General features: G+C 56.0%; 1 protein-coding gene across 1 annotated transcript in view; it reads right to left on the reverse strand.

Annotated features, from left to right (window-relative positions):
- Positions 1 to 1,010: 1,010 nt before the first annotated feature.
- The window catches only part of INCENP (inner centromere protein), a 28,614-nt gene continuing 14,932 nt past the window's right edge, over positions 1,011 to 14,692 (reverse strand). The window contains 12 exon segments of the mRNA XM_053899610.1: positions 1,011 to 2,666; positions 4,416 to 4,566; positions 6,019 to 6,126; positions 6,297 to 6,360; positions 6,571 to 6,779; positions 7,856 to 7,978; positions 8,200 to 8,320; positions 8,416 to 8,525; positions 12,895 to 12,906; positions 13,453 to 13,587; positions 13,666 to 13,786; positions 14,177 to 14,228. Coding sequence (XP_053755585.1) covers positions 2,452 to 2,666; positions 4,416 to 4,566; positions 6,019 to 6,126; positions 6,297 to 6,360; positions 6,571 to 6,779; positions 7,856 to 7,978; positions 8,200 to 8,320; positions 8,416 to 8,525; positions 12,895 to 12,906; positions 13,453 to 13,587; positions 13,666 to 13,786; positions 14,177 to 14,228 — 1,421 coding nt within the window. The 3' untranslated portion in view covers positions 1,011 to 2,451.

The following is a 14,692-nucleotide window of genomic DNA, read 5'->3' on the forward strand; positions in this document are numbered from 1 at the left end:
GCAACACAGTTTTTTCAACAAATGGTCCTGGAACAATTGGATATATATCCATATGCCCCCCCAAACCAAACAGACGAAAAACAGAAATCTCACACTTCAAAAAAATTAACGCAAGTAGATCATAAACGTAAATGTAGTATTTATAAGACTCTAAAACACTTCGCAGAAAATATAAGAGAAAAGCTTTGAGAACCAGGGCTAGACAAAGGTTTCTTAGACGTGACACCAAAGAGTACAATCCATAAAAAAAGAAAAAGAACGATAAATTGGGACTCCACCAAAATTAAATTTTTTGCTCTATGAAAAACACCATTAAGTGAATGAAAAGGAAAGCTGCGGACCAAGAAAAAAAATACTGCCAAGCACATATTGACAGCAGATTTGTACCCGTAATACATAAAGATGATAAACTCAACGGTAAGAAAACAGCCCAATTTACAAGTGAACAAAAGCCTTGAGCAGACACTTCAACCGAGATACGCAGATGGCAAATAAGCACGTGGAAAAATGTTCACCATCATCAGCCGTTAGCAGAATGTGAATTAAAACAACCGACGAGGGGCGCCTGGGGCGGCTCAGTCCATTGAGCGAGCGACTCTTGATGTTTGGCTCAGGTGGGCTCAAGCCTCCTGCCCCCCCCTCCCCTGTCAGGCTCAGCATGGAGTGTGGGGCATGCTTGGGATTCTCTCTCTCCCTCTCCCTCTGCCCATCCCCCACTGTCTCTCTCTCAAAAAACAAAAAACAAAAAAAACCGAAACCCTTTAAAACCATGCTGAGATTTCACTACATATCAGAAGGGCTAAAATAAGAAAATACTGCCAATACCAAGTGCTGGTGAAGGTGCGCGGCAACTCTAACTACCTTTTGGCTGAACGGCTTTCTCTCAAACCCAGAAATGCTCAGAAAAAGTAATATTTTGACCATGTGGTTTCAGGTGGAGACACACTCACCAATGAACTCACCACAACAGCTTCCAGGGCACACAGAACAAATTGGGATCGTGCACCATATTTGAATGAACTGTCAAAGGTTTCGTTTTTATTTTGAGATTGTGGGGGAGGGGCAGAGAGAGGGAATGACAGAGAATCCTAATCAGCGAAAAGCCCCATGCGGGGCTCGAACTCCCAAACCGTGAGATCATGACCTGAGCGAATGTCAGACTTAACCGACAGAGGCACCCAGGAACTCCAGATGGTTTTTTTTTGTTTTTTTGTTTTTTTTTTATGGGTAGATTCCTCTGAACTTCAGTCTATTGTCTGTGTTCACCAGTTCCTCATCTTCAGACACTCTTGAACTTAGCCTTTATTTTGTCCTAAAGCTGGGGTCAGCAAACTTTCTGTAGGGGGTCCTAGTAAATCTTTTCAGCTCTGTGCGCCGTCAGGCTTTGCTTGCAACTACTTACTCCGCCCTCGGCAGAGCAGCCAGAGACGAGGCATTTGCTGCAATTGGGAAGGTTCCAATCAAACTTTATAAAAACACACTGAGGTTTGATTTGGCCCCTGAGGCCACGGTTCGCCAACTTTCGTTCTGGGGGCTGGAGCGGAGGACAAGCAACTAGCCACTGCACACTGAGAGCACAGCATGCAGCCATGGGACGGGCCCTGGGCCAGCTTCCACGGCCACTAAGCATTTAATTAGCAGCTACATGGTTTTGTCGGAGAAACATTCCAACTGCTTGCAAGCGCTGGTCCCAAGGTGGTTTCAGGAGACATCTTTGTAATCAGAGCTCCTGCTTCAGCAGCGTGCACGCGTTCTCAGGTCCTTTGACCGTCCATGCGGCAAGCGTGGAGCCTGCAGGGCCGAGGGACTGTCTTAGGTGGCAGAGCTGTGTCAAGAGCCCAGTCCTCCTGACCTCGACCCCACGTCTTTCCCATTGGGCAAGCTCCCTTTTACAAACAGGGAGCTCCCCCGAGCGTCAGAAGGATCTTCGCTTGCCCCATCGCGCGAGTAACTCAAGTGTTTCTCAGCGTGGCCCAAAGACGGCATCACAATCACCCACTGCGTCAGCCGGAAGCGTACTCCAGGAAGAGGAACAGCGCCTTGGTCCCCGGCCCATCGGTGGCCTGAGACACACGGCTGCGGGGCCGGGGGCCAGGGGCATCCTGCCAAGGCCCCCATCTCTACAATACCCACGGCAGGCTTAAAGGAACAGACTTTATTAATCTAGCTCTCAAACACTAGAGGCTAAAATTCAGCTGAATTCTAACAGTCTATTTACAGAGCGCTGTCTGCAGGCCAGGTGGGGCTGGGCAGGTTCTCCCCCAACCACCCGCCGAGTGCAGCTTCCAAACAGGCCTGCGCGGCTTGCAACCCCCGGCGCACAGAGGACATTTATATACACACAGCCAACCCCCTGGAGACGGAACACCAGGCAGGATGGCACCAGACCAACAGAGAGGCGGACAGACAGACACGCGCAGGGGCGGAGACTGCTGGGAACGCCTGGGGGCCTCAGTACTTCTTCAGGCCATAGGCCAGGCTGCTGGGGACCCTGGGGCCCAGCAGGGGCGGCGAGTTCCAGACGGCAGAGCTGGTGCGCTTGTGGTAGCGAGGCTTGCTCTTCTTGAAGATGTCCTCCAAGTCCAGCGGGAGGATGGTTCCAAAGAGCTCGAGCAGGTTTGGGGGGTGGTGGTACTGGTGGATGATGGCCTGGCTTAGCTGAGTGCCTGCAGGGGACACGGAGGGTCAAGTCACCGCCTTGGAGGCTCCTCAGGAGCCTCCCCATCCCCTGACCCCCTGTCCCCTTCCCCACCGCAGCCACATCAGCTCCTCCCTCAGAGCCCTCTTCCTCTCCCCTTTTCCCTGAAAAGCCGTTTTTTTTGTTTTGTTTTTTTTTTGATGTTTATTTTTAAGAGAGAAAGAGAGAGAGAGAGAGCACGCATGCAGGGGAAGGGCAGAGAGAGACAGGATAGAGGATCCAAAGCAGGCTCGGCGCGGACAGCAGCAAACCTGAGGCGGGGCTGAAACTCACAAACCGTGAGACTATGACCTGAGCCCAAGTCGGACGCTTAACCGAGCCGCCCAGGCGCCCTCGTGAAAATGCTCTTATTGCCTGTTCCTACTGCCATGTTCCAGCAGCTGAGGCTGAACACAGGTCCTCAAGTGCTCACCTGGGCCAGGCAACCACAACCCCACAACCAGGAGGGAGGCAGCTCCTTTATTCTCCCCATTTCAGAAGGCGGGGCGGGGCGGGGCGGGGGGGACTTGCCCAAAGGCACGTAGCTCGTGACTGGGGGAGCTGGGGTCTGGAGACCCGTCCAGCTCAGGAACTTCATACGCTGCCATCCTTGACTGCTGGGGTTGGCTACTTCTCTCACCGGCCCCCGGGTCCCACGGCACAGGGTGCAGGCTGAGGGGACCCATGGGCCGAGGCACACAGCCCTGGCAACAAGGCCTCAGGAGGACCCTGGGGGTCAGGACGTAGGACAGGTGCCCAGCATTGCTCTGCACCAGGCCTTACGAACGAGCACCAACTCTCTTCATCCTAAACTCTCTTCATCCTAAATAACCCTTCTCAGCTGGGTCCTAGTAACACCCCCATTTCACAGATGAGAACGCAGGGAGTTTAGGGAAGCTGGTGACGGTCAACCGCCACTAGGTGGCTCCAGCCATGCTGACCCCTGCCTGCTGCTACCTCCCAAATGCCCTGGTGTCAATAGTTAAGGGGACTAAGATTCTGCCTAGTGTGGAGTTCAAATGAAGTGACGCCAAAGTAAGCTGTCTTCTGCAGAGTGCTGCCCCCGCAATGGGACTCTGGGCCCTTCTGTCTGGGGAGTGAGTGGGCACCAAGCCCTGACCCCCAGCTCTGTAAAACTCTATGAAAGTGCCCACCGTATACGTACTGGCCCTGCTCCCTTGTCACCAGGTCTGTGGTGGCCTGCTCACACACACCCATGCTCCCGTTTAAATGCTGGGGCTTGTAAACTGGGGTCAAATCCTGCTCAAGTGGCCCTGCCTCAGGGCTTTCCTGCCCTCCCCAGCTGCTGGAACCCCCAGCTCCAGCTCTCGGCGCACTGCCCAAAACCGGTGACTACTCTTGGCGGTATTCCTACTCCAAGCTGCTTACTTGGGTCCAACTCTCATCTGGCCCACTGGGTGAGGCTCCAAGGGGCGGCGTAGAGTCTGAGCTGGACCACCCAGCCCCATGCCTGTCGGCAGCCAGCCACAATTTAACACTTTTGTTGAGAACAGAGGCACCCAATATCGTAGTTCTGGTCCCCAGTTCAACCCACTGGCCACAGAGGGCCCACCCTTCCCTGGGTGCACCCCAAGGCCCAATACAAGCCCAATACAAGCTGCCAGCCCATGATGACAACAGCCTCCTGACACCCACAGCTGCCGACCCACCACCTCCAGGGTCCCAGATGTTGCAAGTGAGGAGCCAGGTCTCCCGGGGAATTCCGGGCCCTGCTTACCTCTGGCCCAGGTGGGGATGGGCTTCCGGGGATGGGCCTCGTCATCGGTGGAATCATCGCTATTCAGATCCATCCCGTAGTTATCCGGGTTGATCTTAGGGGGCGGCCTGTGCCCCTGTGGAGTCATCTGATAGGAGGTACAAGCTGGAGACTGGAGAAGATAAACATGGCTGTCAGCTCCTGTCCCCACACTCCCGAGCTGTCAGCACGGAGCCTGACGTGGGGCTCGAACTCACAAACCGTGAGATCATAACCCATGCCAAAGTCGCTTAACTGACCGAGCCACCGAGGTGCCCCTCTTTTCTCTTAAGTGTTCATTTACTTTTAAGAGAGAGAGACAGAGAGAAAGAGAGCACAAGCTGGGGAGGGGCAGAGAGAGAAGAAGATGCACAATCCCAAGGAGGCTCCAGGCTCTGAGCTGTCAGCACAGAGCCCAACTCAGAGCACGAACTCACAAACCGTGAGACTGTGACCCAATCCGAAGTTGGACGCTTAACTGACTAGCCACCCAGGCGCCCCTGTATCTTCCTTTTTCAAGTTAAAGTATGTTGCAAACATTCCTCCAGGTCAGTGTTTCTCCTTCCAACAGCTCCAGGGTACTCCCCTGGGCACCCCATGATTCGTACTTTAACCATCCGTTCGAGATGAACATTCGGCTCCCTTCCAAGTTCTCAACATCATAAACTACGTTGCACTGGAAACTCTCCCGCATACGTTTTGTTAACAAGCGTTAAGCTGGCAGTAGCCTAAATGTTCACCAGTAAGGGCTTGTTAAAGAAATTTTGCTGTAAGTAATTGCCATCAACTGCACGGCCATCAAATATGAGATTTACAAGTGCTGAAACAGACATGTCTACAACTCGCTAAATGAAAGGGAAAATACGGAGAAAAAAAATGAAAATGCCAAATGGCATATGTTATAGACTAAGTGTTGTGTGGGTACCCCCCACCCCCCAAATTCTTCTGTTAAATCTGACCCCGCAATGTGATGGTATTGGGAGGTGGAGCCTTGGGGAGGCGATTAGGTCACAAGGGTGGAGGCCCCATGAGTGAGATTAGTGCCCTTAGAACAGAGACCCCAGAGAGCCCCCTCTCCCCCTCTACCACAGGGGACACAGGGAGAAGACTGTCACCAAACACCGAATCGGCTGCTGCCTTGACCTTGGACTTCTAGCCTCCAGAACTGCTGTTTAAGCCAGCCAGTCTGTAGCAATGTGTGACAGCAGCCTGAACAGACTAAGACAGTACGTGTAGACAGTGCCCATTTAAAACTGGGCATTGTGTGTGTACGTGCGTGTGTGTAGGTTTATATGGGTAAACATACAGAAAGATCTACACCAGATTAGAGTTTTCCTCTAAGGGTACCTTTCCTTTTCTTTACACTCTTTAAAAAAGTTTAGTTTCTTCTTCTTCTTCTTTTTTTTTATTTACAACAAATTCTACTTTTACAGCAAGGAAATACACCTATCGAAAAGGGTAAAACCACTTGGGCCAACCGTATCCTTCCTTTCGCATGGTCCTAATCTGTATCTGTGGCTCCAACCAGCGGGGAGTGAATAACCAGAGCCGGAGGGGCCCTCTCCACTTGGCTGCCCGGCCTCACCTGCACGTCCACGGTCACATTCAGGCCTTTGCTGGCCGCTGCGGCCTCCCTGGCTTTCCTCTGCCGCTCCTCCAGCAGCCGCTCCTCGGCCAGGCGTTGCTGCTCTTCCTGGGGCCCCAGGGGCGGCCGGATATTAGAGATGGTGCATGTGTGAGCCCCTCGCCCCCCCGCCAACCCCACACGGCTGGGCAGGCAGGCTGCTCCCGGACCGGGAGCCACCAGGCTGGCCCGGAGCTCAGCGCAGACCCCGCAGGAGCCCCAGGCCCGCTCCCCTTTACCTTTTTCTTCTTCTCCTCCAGCTCCCTCTCCAGCCGCAGGGCCTTCTCCCTCTCCTGCAGCTCCCTGAGGACCAAGCAAGAGCCCGTCAGCCCAGGGAGCCGCCTCCTGGCCCAGAGCCCAAAAAGAAAAGGGCCTGTCCTTTTGCAAACCCCCAAGCGGAGGAGGGAGCTGCCTCCTGGCGACGGCTACGTGTGCCCCTTCCACGTGCTCACAGGAAGGCGGGCGTGTGACGACAGGGTGCCGCCTCGGCCAGCTGGGCAGCGGGCCCCTCACCTCTCGGCCTGGAGCCGCTCCTGCTCCCTCCTGCGTTCGCGCTCCTGCTGCTCCGCCAGCTGCCGCTCGTGCTCCCGCTGCTCCGCCAGCTGCCGCTCGTGCTCCCGCTGCTCCGCCAGCCTCTTGGCCTCGGCCGCCCTGCGCAGCCGCTCCTGCTCCTCCTCCCTCTTCTTCTGTAGCAGCTCCTGGTGCCGCCGCTCTTCCTCATCCTGTGAACAGAGCGGCAGGTCAGGGCCTTTGAGGCCAGCCCTGGGCTGGTGAAGCCAGGGAGGAGGTCTGGGAAGGAGGGAAGAGAGGCCACAGGGCCTGCTCCCTCCCAGAAGCGACGCCCCACCCCCCTCCCCGAGCCAGGCTCCCCAAGAATCGCCCCGAAAAGGCATCTTGTGAAAATTACCTTTTTTTTTTTTTTAAGCTCATTTATTTATTTTGAGAGAGACGGAGTCAGCACGGGCAGGGGAGGGGGGTGGACAGACATGGGGACAGAAAGAATCCCAAGCAGGCTCTGCACTGTCAGCGTAGAGCCCGACGCGGGGCTCAAACTCATGAAACTGTGAGATCATGACCTGAGCCGGAATCAAGAGTCGGACGCCCAACCCACTGAACCACCTGGGCGCCCCATGAAAACTGCTTTATATATGCAGCTGCAAAGCCAGTAGTCAAGGGTAGAGACTGGAGCCAGACTTCACCAGCCGGTGTGACACCGGGCAAGTGGCTTCAGCTCTCTGGCCTCAGTTTCCTCATTGATAAAACAGGAACAACAGTAACGACTACACCTCATGAAGTTACCGAGTTCGTACACAGACCATAGAACGGTGTCTGACACACAGAAAACATTAAGTAAATTTTGGTTATTAGTGTTATAATCCCCCAATGACACATCTGTGTTCCCTATCGTCCTGAGATAGACAACTCCCAGGGAGAGGTAGGTCCCTACTCTTACGGGCAAAACATTCAACCCTCACACCGACCCTGTCAGGTAGACGCTACGGTTCCCCGAGGGAATCAAAGCCCAGAAAGGTCAAGGAACCTGCCCAGGGTCACCCGGCTGGGAAGTGGCAGAGCTGAGACTGAAGGTCTGGCTCTGGAGTCCATCCACTTGACCCTTGAACTGCCACCCGCAGGAGGCAGGTTACTGTCGCCATCCACGTCCCCAGGGTATTTGTGGAAACTCCTCAGGACTTAAAGCAACAAGAGCCACCACAACCAACCCAACAAAGTGGGGCGTGTCTGGGGACCCTCGGGGGCCTTCTGCGTCCTTGATATGCGAGCCCCTCTGCCCTCGAACCTGTTGTAGCCGCCTGAGCCTCCGCGCCTCCTCCTCCTGCTTGCGGCGAGCCTCCACCTCCTCCATCTTCTTGGCTGCTGCCTTCTTCTTGGCCTTCTCTTCCGCCAGCCGCTCCTCCTTAACCTGCAGGGCCCACCCACATGTGCCCATTACAGCACCCTCCTCACTCAGCCCTGCAGCGCGGGCCCGGAACTGCACCCCCTGCCCCTGCGAGCCGGGCCTGTTCCCCACAGCCCGGGGGGGGGGACACCCAGAAACCACAGCCACCGAGTGGGACCTGCTTGGGGCCCGCCAGGGTGCAGCCCACCCCGAAACCTGGCCGCCCACCAGCCTGAGGCGCGCACCTTCTCGGTCTTCTCGTCGATCTGAGCAAACTTCTGCTCGATCTGCTTCTTCTTCTCCTCCTTCATCTGCTCCACCCGCTCCCGGGCCTGCAGCACCTTGCGGAGGCGCTCCTCCCGCTTCCTGCGGACACAGGGCGGTCGAATCTGGGGGGCGGGGCCAGGGCCCGGGGGGCGGGGCCAGGGCCCGGGGGCGGGGCCAGGAGCTGGACCACTTACAGCTTCACCTCCTCCAGCCGCCGCCGCTTGTCCTCCTCCACCTTCTGCCTGCGGAGCTGCTCCGCCTCCTCCTTCCTCCGCAGGTTCTCCAGGCGCTGCCGCTCCTTCTCCTGAGGCGGGCGGGGCAGGGTGGGGTGGGGTGGGGTGGTGGTGAGCGAGGCCCACAGGCCCCAGCCAGACTGTTACAGAGGCAGAGTCACCCCCAAAACATGCCTTCCTTCCCAACCAGACTGTGGCCTGGGGCTTCGGTCATTCTGGTGGGCAGCCTCCCAAGCACCCTTGACTGAGCCCTGCCAAGTCGCAGCGGCACAAAAATCAGGGTTCGAAATTGGACAGATGCTCTGATTATAACTATATTAAAGTGTACTTGAGAAGAGAAGGAAGATTGACATCATAGAGGGACAGACAGCTGTAAAAGTTGTGGTTAACATCTATAAAGGGGTGCTGGGTACATAAGCGTCAATTTATTATTTCTAAGCGTTGTAACTTTCATACTTCGTGTACACACACTTTTATGTTTCTCAATATACGGGAAAAAAATATGGCCAAATGCTAACATAGATTACTATAGGCTGGCGAGATATGTTAAGGATGGTCTATTTTCCTTCATTTTCCAAACTTCCTGCGATACAGGCACCTAACAATTCTAACAACAACTTCTTAAAAGTACTAGTTGGTTGTTTAGCAGATCAGTGCTGGAACCCTGCCCCTCTGCATGCCCAGAAAGCCCCACGGGCACGGCAGCCAGAGGGCATAGGCGGGGGCTCCAAGCTTTTCTTGGCTAAGGACCAGACTGGTACTTTCGCCCTGATGGCCAGGGCATGAGGTGGGGGCTGGGACCTGGGCCAGAGCCCCCCCCTCCCCCCCCCCCTCACCTGGCTCCCATCAGACTCTCATCTCTGTGCTCTGCCACCCATAGGTCCCTCTCCCTGCACTAGTGGCTGTCCATTTCTCCTTGGCCTCTGACCTTGACTGCGGATTTCCCACCTAGAAGTCTGGCCCCAAGGGAATACAACCCTAAGGATGGAGAGAAGGGCTCCTCCGGTTGCGAGGAAGACACATCTGCTTCTGCCACTGAAGGTGCCCACAAAACTGGACTATGTGGAACAGCTGTGTGAGGCCGATGTGAGCAGGCGAAGGGGAAGACCAGGCTGCGAAGCATCACTGAGCCAGCAGAAATTTACCATTGTTTTCCCCTCTAGCCTAAACTCAATGAAGTCTGAAACCCCAAAGGGATCTGTGGGGTACAGACAGACAGAACTCTGGGAAAGGCCCTCTAAATCTCACTTAAGGCGTGGGAAGGGGGAGTCTAATGCTCAGAGTAGGCAAAAACCCCAATTTTTGTTTGCTCTTTTCTTCTTCCTCTCGTGCCCCAGGCCACAAACAACCCTGTGGCAATGGGACAGCAACAGTTACAAGAACTTGCAGAGGCAAAACTCTGGGGGAGGGGGAGCTTCCTCTCCACACTACGGAGCTGTGATCCCCAAAGGTGATGAATGCTGTTGCTTTTTTCTGTCGCCCTACCAGGTGGCCCCAGATGCGGTCGTGGAAACACGCAGTAGAGCAGGGTGACAGAAGCCCCAGCTTCCTGGCTGGAGGACGGAGAGCGGGAGCCCCCGGAGAAGAGAAATGTACTAGATGCGTGGAGAAAATGACACCCTATGGTTGTTTGTGAACTCCGAGGCTCAGCCCCAAGCTGCAGATGCATGGATCTGACCATCTAACTATTATATCAAAAACTCTGAGAATTAAACTCACAGACCACCTGCCAGATCCCATCCTGACCACTGACCAGCACACCCAGGGCAGATCCAAGAGTACCACAAAGGCTTTGAAATCGGGACACTGGAACCATGTCCCACAGAAGGAGGGGTGGGACCTGCAGCCTGAACCAAACCAGGTGGGTCGCTGTTAGAGCAAGATACCAACATTCTCTCTCTGACAACATGCGGCCTCATAACGCAATATGCAAAATGGCCAGGATATAATCCAAAACCACTCAGCACACAAAGAACTAGGAAAATCTCAACTCCCATGTGAAGACGATCAGCAGCCACCAACATCAAGGTGACAGATTGTTAGACTTTTATCTGACAAAGACATCAAAGCCACTATTATAGAAATACTTCAACAGTAATACATTCTTCAGACAATTGGCGAAACAGAAAATCTCACTGCAAGCCACTTCAGCGGTTGCTATCACTACCTGGGAGGTCGTTTTGTGCCTCCTGCTCTGGAAAAGAAGTACCAGCTGAACTTGCCACCCTACCCTGACACTGAGTGCGTCTACCGTCGGCAGTGAGGGAAGGCGGGAGGGCGTCCTTCCCAATAAAGACTTAGCGCCCCCTCCCAGCACCGTGGGGTCCTGGGAGCTGTTCTGGCAATAAAGGTTACTGGGTGGCAGGAGCTGGAGAGAAAAACAAAAAAACAGAAAATCTCAGCAAGAAGATCTAGAAAAAAGCAAAATGGAAATTTCAGAACTCAAAAGACAATAACGGAAATAAGAAATTCAGTGCATGGGTCCAAGGGCAGAATGGAAAAGACAGACAGATGTCAGTAAACGTATAGATCGATCAATAAAATGAATCTGATCCCAACAGAGAGAAAAAGCTATGGAAGAGAAATGAACAGAGCCCAAAGGACTGTGACGACACAGAACGATCCACCACTGGCGTGGGTGTCATCGTCACCCATGATAGAGGGGAAAGAATGCGACAATGAAACAGAATTTCTTAGAAATAATGGCTGAAAACGCTCCAAGTTTGGCAGAAGGTATAACTTGACTGGTCACCCAACCAGCAGGGGGCCGACTTCTACCCACTGCTCTGCGGTGGAGAAAGCACTATGCCTTCTCTTTCTGCCCCAAGTGGCCACCAGACTCCTGCTTCCAATTGGACTCAGCAAAACGTGTTTTACCCCCGAAGTTTGGGTGCTAAAATTTCCCAGCACAGGTCAGAGAAATGATCCTGCGCATTGGAAATTTTGTAGAAGCAAGATTTGTTCATGTCATAGAATCCAAGTTCACCCTCTGCCCCAACCCTCCAAGGTGGGCTGGGTTGACGCTGCTCCCCAGAGGCCACCATCAAGGCCAAGGCGGTGGATGAGAAAACCAAAAGCTTATTCAGTCCCTTCGGCCTCCAGGGGCCTCAATCGAGCAGTCTCTCTACCAATCACTAAAAACCACCTCCTACTGAGTCCTGTGCTAGGTGCTTGATGGACATGACTCTGGTTCACTCGTTTCTATGAACGGACCTCTGATCTCATTTTGTAGCCAAGGAAACTCAGCCAAAAGTTAGGAAACTAGTCCAAGGTCTCAAGGTCCCTGCGATCTACTTAGGCCCCTGTCTCCTAACTAAGAACTGTCCCACTGCCACCAGATGCCCTGTGCAGGGATCTGGGTTCCCCAAAGCAGGAAAAGGCAGCACCCTGGACCTCTTGGTCATCCCCATAAAGCCTGCCAGGCTCCCATCAGTCTGTGTGCGACATGGGAGTTCTCTGTAGGAAGAGCAAGTCGGAGTCCAGTTCACTGCTGTGGGCCCAGGTGCCTAGCAGGGGCCTAGCACACAAGTAGGTGTGTAAGGCCACACAGCCTGCTTGCTCGCATACTGGAAGGCATGCCAGTGCCTCGTTCACACAGAGGGGACCAGCCTCCTTGCCGCACAGGCAAGTTCAAGGCCTACCTGTCTAGCGGCTGAGAAGCCCCTTGACCCGCCAAGCCCCAGGCCCTCGGCTAGAGGCAGAAGCCCTCCTAATAGGAGGCCCTTCAAAGCGCCAGTGGGGACAGAGGAACGCAGGGGCTGCAGCCTTGTAACCTGGGAGACCCCAGGGAGCCAAGACTGCAGGCTGAGCAGATCCCAGCCGTGTGGGGCTCCCTCCTCAGGGCCCGTGGCCTGGCTCAGCTCTGAGGTATCTGAGAAGAGAACAGCTTCTGTGGCCTTCTCTCCAGAGGCTGCTGGTGGTAGTTCTACCGCTACCCCATAGGACCCAGCCTACAACGATGGTCTCCCCCCCCCCCCCCCCCCCCCCCCCCCGCGGCTCTGCGCCTCAAGGCAGTAGCTCAGGTCTGTGATCCAATAAACCTCAGTGGCTCTGGGGACCAGAGACCACCTGTCTGTTCTCTTCGCAGCCCCAGACCCTGAGGGGAAACCCGGGGCGGGGAGGGAGGTGCTGTGGGGAAATCCAAGCTGTGGCCCCGGTAAACAGCAGCAGGCCGCACCCCCTCTGCCTCCTCTTGCTTCAGGGAGGCTCTGAGATCGAGACTCGGCCTCCTGGGGGCAGAGACGAGGGCAGAGAGGACCGGCCCCGCAGAGGGAGGGCAGCCAGAATGGCTGCGCGCCTCCAGGCAGCCACCCCCTTTACCGCTCCCGTTCCACCTTTGGTGTTAGTGGTTCTACAGGTGCGGGTGGGTTTGCAGGAACAGGGCTACGGCAGGTAAGTGCTAGGGGGAGCTAGGTTACAAGGACAGAAGGCTTTACTTACAACGAAGCTGCACTGTGGAGAGGAGACAAGGAAAAAGCCAGGAGTTAATGTCAGGCTTGGGGACGTCCGGAAAGCAGGCCACCCTCTGGGCTACGCCAGAGTCTGCGTGGGGCCTGTGCCCTCTCATCGGCAGCCCCCCACCCCCTCCCATCTCACCAGACCTCATCCTCAGCGAGCACAGCGTCCACGGGTGTCCCTCGCCTTAACTACTCAAGCCTCCAGAGGCGGGGTGGGGAGTGCGGGGGGTGTGGGGATGGATGGTCACGGCCACGGCCGGCCACACCATTTCTACTACCAGCTCAGGGCTCAAGACCCAGGAGTCACGCTGAGCCGGCCGAGCCTCTGAGCTGCACTGCAGAGCCCAAGAAGCCAGAACAGTCCTCAAACGTTGAGGCGGCCCAAGGCCGTAGAGGCTGGAGCTGGCCCTTGACCGGTGCCAGGTCCCAGCTGCCTTGGCCCAGATCCACACCCCTCCCAGCGGCCTAGGGGACAGACCGGAGCCCTCAGCCATGCTGCCCGGCTCTCGCAAAGCACGGCCAGGGGTCCGGGCTCCCTCACCTTAGGGTCCACGCGCAGGGGGGTGTTGCGCTTAATGAAGGATTTCATGACACTGCTGCGGGGGGCCGAGGTCGGAGTCATGAGCATCTGGTTCCTCTGCACGGTGTGCAGGAAGGTCCGGAGGGGCCGCACCACCTGCGGGGGAGGTAAGAGTGCAGGGTGAGGACTCCTGGGCATGGCGGGGGCCCCAAGGGGGGGCAGAGGCCCACTCACCTTGCTGGCCGGGCAGGGTGGGGAAGGGGTCTTGCTCCTGGAGGGCTGCAGCTCCTCCTCGTCCTCCAGCTGCGGCTCCTCGTCCAGCTCACTCACGGCCTGCTTGTAGCTGCGCTTCCTCCTGCCGCAGCAGGGTGGAAGCAGCGTCACGGGGCCGACCCCGGTACCCTCCCCAGGGCCCTGGCCACACCCCATAAAAGGTCACCCTGTGAACAGAACTGGGCCCAGCTCATAGGGCACCAGACTGAGAGGTGCTGCAGAGGTGGGGCCTTCCTGACCAAGCGACCGGTCCTAGGTCACTCGGCCAGGAGGATGCAGACGGTGGGGCCTAGGATCTGGTCACCCACTCCCAGGCCCGCTTTGTCTCATAGCGGCGAGCCACCTCCAGCACCAGGCCCCGCCCCTGACCACATTCCCACCTCCCCACCCCACCACCGAACAAGGACCTGAGGTTCATCCCCTTCTGGGCCCTTCCGAAGAGTCGCCTATACGCCCCTACCCAGATGCAAACCTGACACTCTGGGGTGGCTCCTTGGGGCCATCTGCTTGGTCAGTCTTGGGCTCTGTGAAGAGAGCAATTTTGGTGAGGCCGCAGGAACAGCTCGGAGGGTTCGGGGGAAAGTGTCCTCCGGCGGCAGCAAGGCTCTCTTCCTGGCAGATCCCAGGGTGGCCAGCGGCAGAAGCCATCAGCCTTAGCACCAACCGGCCTCGAGAAATCTGTGGAAGTCCGGAGCCCAGCATACGATCCCCAGCCCGTGGACCCCTCACCCCCATGCCTGGCCTCGGGGATGAGAACAGGAGGACAGTCCCACTGAGGTGGCCCCACCGTGTCCCGCCCCACCTCTAACACTGACAGCTAGGGGGTACCCTTCAGGAGCAGAAGCCCGGAAAACTGTAGACTCTAACAGACCACTCAACAGGCTTCAAAATCCCACCCCTCCAGGCCTATCAGCTGAGGCTGCCATGACAGGAGGAGGGGAGGGCTTCCTGTACAGGGTCCACACATGGGGCATGGGGTCAGTCTGTT

The sequence above is a fragment of the Panthera pardus genome, unplaced genomic scaffold (assembly GCF_024362965.1).
Source record: "Panthera pardus isolate Hobbes unplaced genomic scaffold, ASM2436296v1 HiC_scaffold_12, whole genome shotgun sequence".
Lineage (NCBI taxonomy): Eukaryota > Metazoa > Chordata > Mammalia > Carnivora > Felidae > Panthera > Panthera pardus.